We start from the raw sequence: 15,765 nt of genomic DNA, 5'->3' as shown, positions 1-15,765 counted from the left end.
TAATAAATATAATTGAGGATGTCATTTTCTTTAAAAAATAATTGATCAAAATAAAAAAAAATACACTCAAATGAACCTCTCAGCTCCGATCCTCGGCTCAGATCTGGTTACTAAAAGAGCTTCTCAATGTTCAATTTTATCCTTCAAACCTAATGTTGGAATTATACTTTTGAGTGAGTCTTATGTGAGACCGTCTCACGAATCCTAAGTTGTGAGACGGATCAATCCTATCAATATTCATAATAAAAAGTAATACTCTTAGAATAAAAAGCAATACTTTTTCATGGATGACCCAAATAAAGATCCGTCTCACAAAATACGACCCGTGAGACCGTCTCAAACAAGTTTTTGCCTAGACTCTTTGGCATCGAAAGCAAATATAGCGACTTTTTTCCGACAGTTCTTTTTGCGACATACACATATTTCGGTTAGACATTGTCGAGGCGTATCGGGGATTGATGAAATGGGAATGTATAGATTACAAAGATTTTTGTTATTTATTTCTTAGTCCTATGTAAAGTGTGATTTTTATTTGTTTGGATTCATTTATTGGAAATGAATGTATGACAAAATGTTTTTTTATTATTAATATGAGTAAGATTGACTTATTTAATAAAAAAAAATCGTAATACAATCTGATCGTAAATAAAATTAATTATTAAGTATGAAAAATGGATTTTATTTTTGAGATGGACTAATACGAGAATATATATTTGGACAAAAAAAGAAAAATTATGGTCCGTTTTGGCCTGCAAGGTTGAGTTTGAGAGCAACGCCAAAATTCTTTTGCATTTAACCAAATCCACTCATTTATATAATCCACCATTCATTCTTCTTCTCTCACTTTTGCAAAATTTCTTGCATCCCACCATTTATGATTTCACCATGGTTTCTGTAGAAGATTCTCACTCTCACTCCAACCCAGACATCTCTGCTCGATACCCCCAAACGCGGCCTTATTACTACTACACACCGCCGCCGTCCTCCGTTAAGTTGAACCGCTCCATGGGCCGTTCTATGCGGACAATCCGTTCTACTATCTTCCAAGATGATGAGGAGAGATCCCGGAATGTGTCGGAGATTCTTACTGACTCGGTTGTCGACCTCCGACTCGGCGAACTCGCTAAGAAATCTTCTAATACCTTCAAGAGCCCCTCCTCGTCGGATATCAATGAGATTTTGGATGTCTCGCAAGCGTTCAGTGACTTTTCTGCTTGTTCCAGCGACATCTCCGGGGAGCTCCAGCGCCTTGCTACTCTTCCCGACCCAGGACCCAACTCGGACATGGAGTTCAAGCCCGAATTGGAACCTTGTTCTGGGTTCTTGCAGAGAGAGACTTTTTCTACGGAAATTATTGACAGTATCTCACCTGAAGACCTGCAGCCCACCGTGAAATTATGTGTCGATGGTTTACAATCTTCGTCAGTTGCTGTGAAGAGATCTGCTGCTGCTAAATTGCGACTGTTGGCGAAAAATCGGGCCGACAACCGGGTCTTGATCGGTGAATCCGGGGCAGTACCCGCTTTAATCCCTCTCCTCCGTTGTTCCGACCCAATGACCCAAGAACACGCTGTCACGGCTCTTCTGAACCTTTCACTTCACGAATCCAACAAAACGTTGATCACAAAATCAGGCGCTGTGAAATCTTTAATCTATGTCTTGAAAACAGGTACCGAGATTTCCAAACAAAACGCCGCTTGCGCTCTTTTGAGTCTGTCTTTAATAGATGAGAATAAGCTCTCAATTGGAGCTTGCGGTGCGATACCCCCACTGGTGGCACTGCTGTTAAACGGTTCAAATCGAGGGAAAAAGGACGCTTTGACCACTCTTTATAAGCTCTGTTCTGTTAAATTGAATAAAGAAAGAACAGTTAGTGCCGGGGCAGTGATTCCGTTGTTGGGTCTTGTTTGTGAACAGGGCACTGGGCTAGCGGAGAAGGCGATGGTGGTGTTGAGTAGCTTGGCGGGGATTGAAATGGGGCGCGAGACCATTGTTGAAGAAGGTGGGATCCCGGCTTTGGTGGAAGCGATTGAGGATAGCAGTGAAAAGGGGAAGGAATTTGCGGTGTTAACTTTGTTGCAGTTGTGTGGTGAGAGTGTTAGAAACAGGGGATTTCTTGTGCGAGAGGGAGGAATACCGCCGCTGGTTGCCTTGTCTCAGATCGGGACGGCGAAAGCTAAACATAAGGTTGATTTCGTTTGTATTTTATCTTTTATATTTTTACTACAAAGTTTTATTTTTCTTGGTGCTAGTTCCTGTGCTCAATTAGCAGCAACATATCCAAAACGACATTTGTTTTAGTGTTTTAAACCATTGATTAGGAAAATCTTGGATTGATATTTACCTTTCTTGGATTTCAAATTTTGATGAAAACTGGTCTTTATTCAATTAGCATGTGGCTAAGCTAAGAAAATAATCGACCATCATTGAATCAACGTTTATCCTTCCTATCTGACTAGCTTTGAAGCGTGAGTGGATGATTTACTTAGGAAGTAGGTTCTGCAAAGTTGTCTTAATTATTAGATACTGTTAAAATGGACACTTATCTCGCAAGTGGACTTTTTCTTAATGATGATGATGACAGCTTGAGTTTACTAAAATTAGCACCACAAGTTAACACCAAATTTCTGATTATGTAATAATCTCGTGGTCCACTTGTAGGGTCTGGTCCTAATTCATTGTTTAATGCTGTTCTTGCTTTCTTTGTTATCTTTCATTAGGTAGATGTGGGGAGTATTTATGTTCTACGTTACCATCTTTCCTCTTAACAACTGCCGCAGTGTTGCTTTCGTTGTTCTTGCCTTTTGTTTCTTGATCTGTAAATAAAAGGTGCCGGCTTTTTATACCCAATGTTTTGATTGAATGGGAATGTGTTCACTTTTGACAGGCTGAAACACTTCTTGGGTACTTGAGAGAATCAAGACACGAAGCTTCTTCCTCAAGTCCATAATGGAGTAGGCATTTTAGATGTTCAAATTCCCTAATTAATGCATTATATCGTTATGTACTGTATTATACTATATTATATTGTGCCTAGGAAATTAATGGTGTGCTGTTGGGTGTATATAGCTTAGCGTGTTGACGGAATGGAGAGGGTGGTTGAGGGTTTTTGAAGGTTTGCAAGATAAAATATCAATGGTGAAAATTGAGAAGCTGGTGGCAAGAAGATGACATAACCTTTAATTTTTGGGGACTTTTATGGCCCCATTTTTTTTTTTGCTATTATTTTACTGATCGCTGCAGTTTGTTTTACAGCTTTGGTTGGGGCTGTCATCCTTGGTTTTGTTTGGTGATTCCGAATTCTTTGAAAGGTTTTGCTAATTCTCTGAACTAGTCCTCTACTTAAAAGTCAAGTGTTGTTGAGTTTGGTTTGTAATACGCGCTTGTCATTTTACACCTTTGTTCATGATGCTAGGGTGGTGTCATTTTATACGCTTACTAATGATATGTTAGTCTTTCTCGTATTGAGATTATGTATTAACATTGGTGTTTTCGTCGAGGTTCAACCAGTTGAACATGTATGTATTGACTTATTCAAAGATGAATGACGCATCAAAGATCCCTTGGTCTAGTTGTACGAGTGAAACTCCAAAATCGAAGAGGTCTTATGTTTATGTTTGAGTCCACTTGTAAATGAAGAGTGAATTTAAGAAACTCTCATCAATTGATAAACTAGCATTTTCTACAGAATCCAATACTTGTTTTGGGTTCTTTTCTCAAGACTCAGATCCTTTTCTTTTTGCTTTTCATGATTGTCGTGCTACCAAAATACAGGTAAGAGCAGAATGAATTCCATTTCCTTTCCATGAAAACTTGGCGCATGAAATTTGTAAGAAGAGAAAAGATCCTCCATCATTTTGGCCATTTGAACCCACCCATGGTGATTTCTGTTCCCACGTGAAACGATTAATATTTTTAAAATTTAAAACAAACGACCCCTTAGTTGGCATGCAATTTCTTGTCGATTATGGTAATTTTCACCTGAGTAGACAGAGTCGGTGTCGCATCCATTGACCTCCACAACCTGTTTTTAGCCACACTTAATTTCTCTTTCGAATTGAATTAACAAGCATCTAGAATTTGAGATTATTGAGTTTCAAATTTGGAATCTTTGTGTAAGATTAATTACAAGTATTAATCTTGTTTTTCAAAATTTTCGAATTGTTAATTTGATGCTTAACTCAGTCGTTATTAAAATAGGACAAAAACTTGTATGAGATGGTCTCACGAATCGTATTTTGTGAGACAGATCTTTTATTTGGGTTATCAATGAAAAATATTATTTTTTATGTCAAGAGTATTAATTTTTATTGTAAATATTAGTAGGATTGATCTGTCTCACATATAAAGATTCGTGAGATCGTCTCACTAGAAAACTACTCATTAAAATAAGTAGGATTAAGAAATATGAGATATGGATAACAAGTACTTTTCAAGACTGTTAAAAATATTAAATAATGTGTAGTTTTCTAGAATATCGTAATAATGATAATAAATTAGGTTGTGGAACTTTGAATGTTTTGATTTTATGGGCCTACGAACGTGCATGAACAATTCCTCTTCATGATAAAGCCGCCCACCCCACCCGACCCCAACCAGCTACCGACGGACCGACCCCACCAAATATTTACGTAATGCTTCTTTGCTTTCTTTCTTCATTTAACTGAGGAAATATTTATTATTGTTAAGGTTATGTCATATATGAATATATTAGATATTTCAATATTTTTAACTGAGTAATTGTACTTTATAGTTTGATACATGAGATAAAGAGATATATTGATAAATAATTCTCTTTGTTTCACGTTTGATATCTTTTTAGAAAGTCTATGATCATGATGAATAATTTTATATAGGGATAAAATATCTCTTTTATGAGATGTGATAATTTTAATCTAATGATAAAAACACCACAAATGACTTAATTGCTTTTAATATATAAAAATCATAAACCCTATTATTCTCTCATTTCACTTGTAGGTAGAAATTAAAATCAAATAAAATTTTTATTTATTTTTATATATTATATAATATGATAATTATATAAATGAACTCGATATAATTATATAAATGATTTGTATAAATCTCAATAAAATTATCAGTACACTCGATTAACCTTAAAAATTTATATTTGATTTGACTCACAAAATTAAAGGCTCAATTATCATATTATATAATATATAAAATTAGGTAAAAAAAATAAATCATGCAAGCACTATCGACGTATGAACAGATAATAAATATGAACTCAAGCAACAACTTTGAAATTATAAAATTTATTATGATAATGTTAATTTTGTCATTACAATCTAATATATAAATTTAATCACTCTTATTAAAATCATATCAAATATTAAATATAATATCCTACATCTTATTTATCATTAACATATTATTATATTATATATCACATGTTTATCTTATTCCGTGTACCAGTTGCCAGTGAAGAGTCTGAAAAGATGTTCTCAAAGAAAGTGACAGTAAATGTACCATGCTATCTACGCTAGGTTTTAAGTCAAGAAAATCAATTGATCATCTAATTTAAAATAAAAATATTGTGCAGTCATCAATTAAACATAAAGAAATATTCGAATTAAAAATGCTATTTGCCCCAGAAAATCACATGATAAAAATCACCAATCCCAGAAACTAAGAAACCTGAAAACTCTAATTTTTTGTCCTAGTCCGTCAGTATTTGTAAATGTATAATACGAACAACCGAAAACAAAAAACTGCTGTAAATATTTGTGACGAGCTAAAACACACGCACGGTTTCACTCGGAATCATCACCTTCCTCGGAACCGCCACACAACTTCGGTCTGAATCCCTTCTCCAACATCTTTTCAACCTCTTCAGCCTGCAGTCCCTTTGTTTCAGGTACCAGGAGAAAGATCGCCACGAGCCCAATGAACGAAAATCCAGCAAATAAGAGAAATGTGCATGAAGAACCTATTGCTTCAGTTAAAGTTCAGAATGTCTGGCTGACTACAAGATTGGAAATCCAGTTCGAAACTGCTGCGATTCCTCCGCCGATGCCTCTGTATCGTAGTGGATATATCTCCGAGTTCACGATTCATGGCGCAGTCGCCATGCCAGGTGAATAGGATATTATGTATGGTCCAAGAAGTAAAACCGCATAAATCCCGAATTTTCTTGGACAGCCTTCTGTATACCACGTACGACGTTCTCCACGACACATTGATTTGACAGCATCAGTTGCGGCCACGCATGCTCCCGGTTGATACTAGATATAAGATTTAAAAACAAGATAGATTATTAAGATGTTAGAGATGATCTGTGTCCATAGTATCACCAAGAATCGACACACATATTCTTTTACTTTGTTGTCTCCTTTGGCGCAAAAGCCGCAATGCGTGTCTCGTTTCACCCATGACATACAGTTCCAGGAAGATGGTTGTATGGCTTGCAAGAAACTGGAACAAGTCGAGTTTGCACCAAAAATGGGAAGATTCGAAAGTGCTAACTTGTGGTGCGTGTTCGGAGGCTTCGTAAAATAGGACAGATAACACGACAAGGCAGATTATGATCCCAAACATAGATACAATCATCAATCTACGTCTCCCGAATCTGTCAACAAAAGCCATGCTAACAATTGAGCCAATGGCGTTCAGGCCAGATGTGATGAGGGACAGTGCTATAGCTGTCTTGTTAGAAGCAAATCCCGCTAGCTGAACAATTGTAGGACTGTAGTACATGACGGTGTTTATGCTGACAAATTGTCGAGCAACTTGAACGGTTATGCCCGCTTATAGGCCTCTTCTTACAACGTTGTTTCGCCAAACGTTCTTGAGTTTCGAAAGTATGCCCTTTCCAAAAGCCCCTTCCTCGGCTTTTTCAGCTTCAATGGAAGACTGCAGAGCGTTCATTTCATCTTCAACTTCTTGGGGAGGGTAGATTTTCTCCAAAACTTCCCTAGCTTCTTTAACATTGTCTTGATCAAGGTGGTTCGTGTGAGAAGTTTCATCAAATCTTTGATCAAATTTTCCTCCACAATGGTAAATATTGGTAAATTAGTGTAAGGATGGGGCATTAGGATGTTTCTACATGCCTATATAACCATCTAGGTGACTCAGGAAGCGACATCATCAAGATGATCTGAACAATGGCCGGAACTCCTGCTACCCCGAGCATCCAACGCCACGTTCCATGTGTCTGAAAACACATACACAATGTGTTTAAAGATAGTAAACAATTTGAGCATATAAAACTTCTGAAAAATAAACTACCTTTGTGAATGCCAAGTTGATAAGGTAAGGCCAAGAATTGTCCTCCTGTGATGAGCAGACCGTTTGTGCTAACCAAGGCTTCCCTGATCCGAGCAGGGGATGCCTCAGAAATATAAAGTGGTGCAGTCATGACTCATGGATGCCATTCTACTCCTAAACCGACTAGTATTCTTCCTACAATTTTCATCCAAGGGCGTACAGCCGTAGCCATGACAATTGCACCGAAGGAAAAAATTCCGTCGGCCAAAAGAATGGATTTCTTTCGGTCGTACTTTCGTTTATCATTTCACCAAAAGCAGCACCAATGATAGCTCCTGCTATTGCCATGCTCACGATTGTTTCCTTAACATCGATGAATAAAAATAAGCATTACCACGAACGAAAAATGGCATGAATCTTTGAGATTGTAATTTGCCTTGTCCGAGAGAAGGTGCGAGCAGAAACAAGGGTAGGAGAAATGGGGTGTCTATACACATTTTCGCTGGGGGAAACTTGCCATTTTTCAGAAAATTCACACACAAAGCTTTAAACAAAAATTCGTTGGAGGACATGTTGTCATTGTGGAGTTACCTGCAGCCATGTTGTCTGGCGACAGATGGGTACTCGTCTCGAATGTAGAGCAGTGCACCAGAAATAACTCCTAGTGATCGTGCAACACAAATTTAGTCATGTTAAAGATAATTGACAATAGAAAATCTTGTGCAAATTGGCAGATCAAATTCAAAAGTAAATAAAAAGCAGGGCAGTTTCATACTGGTATCGTAACCAAACAAAATCCCTCCTATGCCAGCTGAGAAGGCGAGGCGCATGATGTAAGGTGTCTTCCAAGTCGTGCGCCAGCATTCTGTGAATTCTGTTTTATCCCGTTTACTAACGGCTCCCTCCATTTGATTTAGTGCCCGAAAATGGGCAAAAACTTGTTTGAGACGGTCGTATTTTGTGAGACAGATCTCTTATTTGGATTATCCATGAAATTTTTTTACTCGTCTAATAGATAAATATTCATGAGACCATCTCACCCGAAACCTATTTCTCGAAATGAACCTCAACACAGTATTTCGAGATCAGCCAAAACTTCATGCCTGAAAAGAAAAGACGCTGCAGATGATTTTTATCTGCCAAAAATACATTCAATTCTGTAAACAAATCCACCTTTTTCAATCGCCCAATCTGGGGAAGTTCTTAATGTTTTTGTCAATAAATTAATCCAATGTCAAGTCCAGAAGAATCCCAGAAAGAGTGAATAAAAAAACAAAGAACTAAATAATAAATCCGTGGTAGATTTAAGCAGTATAACCAAACTGTACTCCCTACATTCGAGCAAAAACTTAAACAAGATCGAATCCAGAAACGAAAGCGACAACTTCGCAGATTACTCTTAAGGGAAAAAAAAGACCAAAGAAACTAAAAACGACTAAATGTAAACCCAGAAATAAGAACACAGTCCTTTCGTATGCAGTTTGCCGACTCTAAATTCACTATCAATCACGTTGTTGATAGAGTAAGATGTCTGTGAACAAACTGTTGACTCGAGAATTTATTGACTCATTTGTAATAAACAATCTTTATTTTAATATAATTCATTATTTCATGATTTGTTATTTATTTATCTGTATACTCATGTGATCAACATAAATAAAGACCTTGATTATATTTTAATACAAATGAATCGTAATTCGATATTGAAACTCATTTATAAATACTGTATAATCTAATTCGTTTCTAGTCAATTCAGCCACCTAAAACATGGATAAAGGTCGCTTGAGCTCGAGACTAGCATCTGTGATGTTATGTACCGCGTTTTTGGTAAGAGCATAAAGATGTCCAAACATGCAGATGGATAGTCATATCATGATTATACCGAACTGTCCTCCCTAGGACATTCCAAATGGTTATCATTCATCGAGAGGATAAATCCATGGTTATGATTGTACACCATTAGTCCTTACAGCTCGGGACAATACTGAGGCTCTTTATGCTAGGGTTGTGTTTTGACTCGTTTACCGATTCCAGGAGGGTCATCAGGTGGCGAGATTGGGTACAGTTGCGATACATGTAGGAGCCAGTGCATTGTAGTCGGGAATTCACCGTTCACCTACGGGTGTGAATATCCTTTGTAATCTGATGAAATAATAGTGCATGGAATCTCTGGCCAGAGTATGAGATGTACGTTAGAGAATGAGTTTTCCAATTGTACTTGTGATGCCAATATTTATTCTCAAAGATGTCTCACAGAGTTATCGAATACTTATGCAACCCTCGATTAACCAATGGTTACAGATTCGATCGGGATATATGAGATAAAGGGACCTTAATGTACATTAATCATAATCGACTCGTTCTTGCAGGCACTATCACGGATACCTAGGGAATCATGGGGCAATGCTACTAGATGCTCTTACCATGATTCGATGGGTTTAATCAGAAATATGATTTCTGACATTCTCATGATCAATTGTTGATGCATAGAATGAGTCAAATTAGGGTAAGCCCGAATGAAGGATTATGTCCTGAATCACAAAGAGTTGTGAGCCCACGGCTAGCTGTATCCCTGAACCATTGAGGGTTACACAAGTACTGGATTATTTTGTCCCTGTTGAGATAATAAATTCAAGGAGTTGAATTTATATAAAATATTGAGATAATAAATTCGAGTTGAATTTATATAAAATATTGAGATAATAAATTCGAGTTGAATTTATAGAAAACATTGAGAAATAAATTCAAAGAGTTGAATTTATGCTATTAAATTTTGGATATGATAAATTTTTGGAGTTGAATTTATCATTTAAATATTAAATTCAAATATTGAATTTATAAAGGATTTAAATTAAATATAATGTGTATATGTATAATTGGCTTGTAGGAGTACAAAACCATTATAAATATTATTAAGGTTCTTAATTAGACTGTAAAAGATTAATTAATTAAACTAGTTGGACTAGAATAATTAATTAATTAAACTCGTTAAGTATTTAATTTAATTAATGAATCATAAGCTTATATATGTGTATTAGGCTAGGGTTAAACACAATAATTCATTCTCAATTTTCGAAACCCTAGCCTCCAAGCCAAGGGATTTTTCCAAAAAGCCACCTCTTCCCACTCTCCTTGTTTTCGTCAACTTCATATTAATCTCTACGAAAAATCCTTCTATACTTACTAATGCAAGTTGGAAGATGAACAAGTAATTCAGTCGTGGACCTGATTTGAAGATTGAACATATGATATTTGAAGAACGTACGTAGGATTTACAACAAGAGCTACGTTCGCTTGTACCAGCGTAGTTCGAGCCAAGTGAAAATTCACTAAGGTAAAATTTCAAACATCCTATGTATGTTTATTAAAACCATACGAGTGCTCAAATAATAATTTTGAATGTCAAAATAAATTAAATTCTAAAACTTCCGCTGTGTTTGGGCACGAGAGAACACGATTCACAAAGGTTGTATCAGAGCCATGTTCTCTATATTGTATGATTTTAAATATTGAATAATTTATTTATAACCATACAAAAATTTTTTTCAGAAAATTTTTTTGCACCATAAAATTTTGATAAAAAAAATTTCGAATCTGTCGGAACCGTTCCGGGCAGACAGCTCGCAGCGCACAGTGCACGGGCGCTGCGCGCTCCCGCACATGAGTCCTGCGACTGCCCGAAACATTCGGGCAGCGGGTGGGCGGGCAGAGCGGACAGTTGACCAGGAATATATCGGGCATTGTGCTACATAATGGGCTTGAATTGTTTGAACCTAGGGTGTGATTTTCTGATTTTTCAAAACTTTGGATTAAATTGATATTTTATGAAAATTAGTTCAATTTATTTCTTTAAAAAAATTAATTTTCGAAAAATTAATAATTTTCTTGTAAAATAAATAATTAGAATATGATTTTAATTATTTATGGTAAAAGTGAGTTTTACAAGAAATCAGTTATTATTGAATTAATTGGAAATTAAATAAATGTTTTTATTTAATTTATTAATTTTTTAATAATTGTGGGGGTTAGTAAAAAAATTATTATATGCGCGATTTATCAATTAATTAAATTTTTTTAATTAATTGATGTTTATATTTGATATTAAATATATGAAGGATGATCGAGAGTCTTGACCAGTGTACTAGGTGTATGTTAGGATATTTTATTGTTTTATTCATTTTGTTAATATTTGATATTATTAAAGTGGACCTAGTTTATGGCCTGTTACCATCCCATGAGATGTATATATTATGTGTCATGTCTATTTAAAAATAATTATTAAAAATAGTGGGAGATCAAGACTGGAAGATGGTGGGCCCGATGCACAAGATGAAGATATATAAAATATTGGAAGCTCTTGCAATAAGTTGCATTTGCATACCTACATTCACATGGGTTTCGGACCTGAATCCATGTATGGCTCACATGGATCTAATACTGTTGATGATCGATCATCCTTATTTATTGTTGAATGTCATATTATGATATATATGTGATATATAGTAGTATGCATGTATGTATATTATTAAATAATATAGTTTCATGAATCCAACATACAAACTCGTGGCACACGATTTTAAAAGAAAAATAATGAGACAATTTTAAAAATTAAATTCTCTCATTTTGAATAAGATTCAAAATTTATATCAAACCGAAAAAGTAAAAATTAAAAGAATTTAACTTTTCTTGCCTTCCATCAACCGCGGTTGCATGTTGAACGCTATTCGCGGACAGTGTCTGGCTCATATTATTGGGGAGGCCTGGACGCCGGTAAGCTGTGACTTCCACCATACATATGATGTGAATTGAGTTGAACTCCCATGACTTCGGCTTATATTATTGGGGGAACTCATGGCGATCGTCCACTACAATTCAATATTGATGGGTAAGTTTGACACGTGAAAATAAACGGCGTCATATTATTGGGTCCTTATTAAACGTGAGGCGAAACATGCAGAGGTTGCATATGGATGCAATTGGATTCTAAATTTTAGAAATTATAATTAGCTGATATTATTCGGGATTATAATTGTCTAATTGGACTCTACGTGGCCACTAAGGAAATACGATTTTCTTTTTTCATCAGAGGGTGTTGGAAATGTCAAAATAGTGGGAGGGAAATTTATAAAATAAAAATCCATATTTTATATCTTAGAATTAATTTAAAATTATCAGTAACAATTATCTTATTTCATTTTTATTATATTTACGATGACTGCTCGTAACCCGCTTTCAATCATTCTCGATCAAAACAAATTGACTGGCCGTAACTATAATGACTGGTTTCGAAATTTAAAGATTATTTTGAACTCGGAAAATATTGCGTATGTGATTAATAAGAAGCCACCGAAGGAAGCATCTGCTAATGTCAGTCAGACTGAGTTAGCTAAGCTTGAGAAATGGTGGGTCCATGATCTTCAAGCTAAGAGTTATATGTTGGCTTCTATGTCGAATGAACTTCAGAGGAGGTTCGAGGAGGCGGTGAATGCTGCTGACATTCACCTTCATCTGAAATAATTGTATGCTGTACAAACTCGTTCAGAGAGACGTGCTACTGTGAAAGAACTCATGACTACACGCTTGTGAGACGGGGCTTCGGTCCATGAGCATGGTGTTAGGATGATTGAGCTCATCGAGAAGTTGGTGAGACTTGACGTGGTTATTCCTAGTGAGCTCGCAACTAATATTCTCTTGCTATCATTTCCTGCCTCGTTCGATGGATTTGTGGTTAATGTTAATATGAACAAGCTTGAGCCCACCCTTGCAGAGTTAGTCAATATGCTTACTATTTATGAGACCACAATCAAAAAGGAAAAGTATGTTCTTCTAGTGGGCTCATCATCCGGTACGAAAAAGGGAGCCCAAAGTAAAGGCAAGAAGCGTTCTGCCCCCTGAAGAAGAACAAGCCCAACAAGAAGCCATAAAAGAAACCAAATCCAGGGCCCACAAAGCCTGACAAGTCAGAATAAGTCTGTTTCCATCGCAACAAGCCTGAACATTGGAGGCGTAATTGAACGGAGTATCTTGCCTAGAAGCGTTCTAGACATGATATGTTTTAAATTGAAGTTAATGTTTCTGTTAATTCCTCTTGTTGGGTATTGGATACCGGATGTGATTCTCATCTATGCAATGATTTTCAGGTGATGGGAAGAAGCAAGAGGCTTGAGATGGTGACATTTCTAAATCTAGGAAATGGAACAAGGAATGCTGCCACTATCATTGGAGACGTTACTTTAATTTTAGACAATGAATTCAGTTGTTTTTGAGAGACGTTTTATATGTTCCTAAATTGGTTAAAAATATTATTTCTATCTACATGCTTGATAGGGATGGTTATTCTTGTGTTTTTCTAAAGATGTTCGCAATTTATACAAGAACGAATGTTTGATTGGAACCGATGAATTAACAAACGATCTCTATAACTTAAAATTAAAAGATATCCCATTGAACAATATCCAAGCACATACAAAAACAACAAGAAGCAAGAGAAAAATATAATATCCAAATCCCGTACAAATATGACACGCTAGACTAGGTCATATTTCTCAAAGAAGGATGCACAAACTAGTGAGAGAATGCATATTTTACTTGTTAGACATAAATTCTCTTCCTACTTGTGAGTCATGTCTAAAAGAAAAAATGACTAAGACTTCATTCAATGGAAACGTGGAATGTGGCATGGCCTACTGGATTTGATCCACACAGGCGTTTGTGGCCCACTAAGTAGTTAGTACAAAATATAGGCAATCCTATTTCATTACCTTTACTGATGACCAATCGAGATATGAGTATGTTTATTTGATGAAACATAAATCTTAAGCATTTGAAAGGTTCAAATAATTTAGATCTCAAGTAGAAAAACAGCTGGAAAGGAGTATTAAGACACTTCAATCTGATCGAGGTGAAGAATACTTGAGTGCTGAATTTTTGGGTTATCTAAAAGAGAATGTGATTCCCTTACAGTGGACTCCACCATCAACACCACAATTAAATGGTGTTTCTGAACGTCGTAATCGAACCTTGATGGACATGGTTCAATCCATGATGAGATTCACTGAATTGCCTATATCGTTTTGGGGTTTTGCGTTTGAAACTGTGACAATATTGTTGAATAATGTCCATACTAAAGCAGTTGATAAAATACCATATGATATATGGATGAGAAAAACTCCCAAATATTCTAACTTGAGAATGTGATGATGTCCTGCTTATGTGAAGCAGAGAGTGAGAGACAAATTAGATAGTAGATGCACTTTGTGCTACTTTGTAGGATATCCAAAGAATTATGTTGGATATTATTACTATCACCCCAATGAAGCAAAAGTGTTTGTTTCAACAAATGCCACCTTTCTAGAAAAAGAATTTCAATTAGATAGAAAAGACAAGATGATAGAACTTGAAGAAATTCAAGATACTCCCTCAACTGTAGAAGTTGAACCTAATCCCCAACAACCAGTAATTGAAGTACACGCTCCTAGAAGGTCTGATAGGGTTATCAGACCACCTGCAAGATACACGCTTCTTCATGAACAAGGCCATGGTGAGCCTTGTGTTGGATGTGATCCAATGAACTTCAAAGAAGCAATATCTGATACTGATTCAACCAAATGACTTGAAGTCATGCAGTCTGAAATGGACTTTATGTATTCAAACCAAGTCTGGACATTTGTGGATCCACTTAAGGGAATCGTTCCCATAGGATGCAAATGGATCTACAGAAGAAAGCTTGAGGCGGATGAGAATGTATTGACCTTCAAAGCAAGACTGGTTGCAAAAGGTTATACTCAAAGACAAGGAATTGACTATGAGGAAACTTTTTCACCAGTTGCTATTTTAATTACATCAGAATAATACTAGCCATAGCAGCATGGTATGACTATGAGATATGACAAATTGATGTAAAGAGTGCATCCCTCAATGGAGACATCAAATAAGAAATTTATATGTCTCAACCTGAGGAATACACATCAGTAGGAAGTGAGCATAAGATATGCAAGCCTCAGAGATCAATATATGATCTCAAGCAGGCGTCAAGGAATTGAAACCTCAGATTTGATATTACTATCAAGGAATTTGGTTTTTTTAAGAATCCTGAGGAACCACACGTGTACAAGAAAGTTAATAGGAGTGCAGTGACATTCCTAGTACTTTATGTTGATAACATCCTACTCATTGAGAATGATGTAGGATTACTACAATCAACTAAAATATGGTTAGCAAATAAATTCTCCATGAAAGACATGGGTGAAGCATCTTATGTATTGAGAATACAAATCTATAGAGATAGATCAAATAGGATGCTGGGGCTCACCCAAGCCACTTATATTGATACCATTCGTCGATTCTCTATGGAAGAGTTCAAGAGAGGATACTTACCAATGTGTCATGGTATTACTCTATCTAAAGTTATGTGTCCCAAAACTGGTGAAGAGATAGAGATGATGACACATATTCCATATCCGTCAGCCATTGGTAGTATCGTGTATGGTATGATATCGACACGTCCTGATGTTTCTTAGGCTCTGAGTGTTACAAGCA

The 15,765-nt window shown here is 36.2% G+C and overlaps 2 protein-coding genes and 1 pseudogene across 2 annotated transcripts; 2 read left to right on the top strand and 1 right to left on the bottom strand.

Moving 5' to 3' along the window:
- Positions 1–782: 782 nt before the first annotated feature.
- Positions 783–3,412, top strand: LOC142532691 (uncharacterized). The gene is made up of 2 exons (XM_075639061.1): positions 783–2,187; positions 2,888–3,412. The coding sequence occupies exons 1-2, from the start codon at positions 886–888 to the stop codon at positions 2,948–2,950; spliced, it is 1,365 nt and encodes a 454-aa protein (XP_075495176.1). The 5' UTR covers positions 783–885; the 3' UTR covers positions 2,951–3,412.
- A 2,181-nt stretch (positions 3,413–5,593) lies between these two features.
- Positions 5,594–8,147, bottom strand: LOC142537947 (inositol transporter 4-like; annotated as a pseudogene).
- Positions 8,148–12,438: 4,291 nt separating this feature from the next.
- Positions 12,439–12,744, top strand: LOC142537726 (uncharacterized). Its single transcript, XM_075643221.1, has one exon. The coding sequence runs from the start codon at positions 12,439–12,441 to the stop codon at positions 12,742–12,744; it is 306 nt and encodes a 101-aa protein (XP_075499336.1).
- Positions 12,745–15,765: the final 3,021 nt, after the last annotated feature.

Source organism: Primulina tabacum, chromosome 2 (assembly GCF_025594145.1).
Source record: "Primulina tabacum isolate GXHZ01 chromosome 2, ASM2559414v2, whole genome shotgun sequence".
Classification (NCBI taxonomy): domain Eukaryota; kingdom Viridiplantae; phylum Streptophyta; class Magnoliopsida; order Lamiales; family Gesneriaceae; genus Primulina; species Primulina tabacum.
Note: the sequence above shows the minus strand (reverse complement) of the source record. Positions and strands in the feature narration are given on the sequence as shown.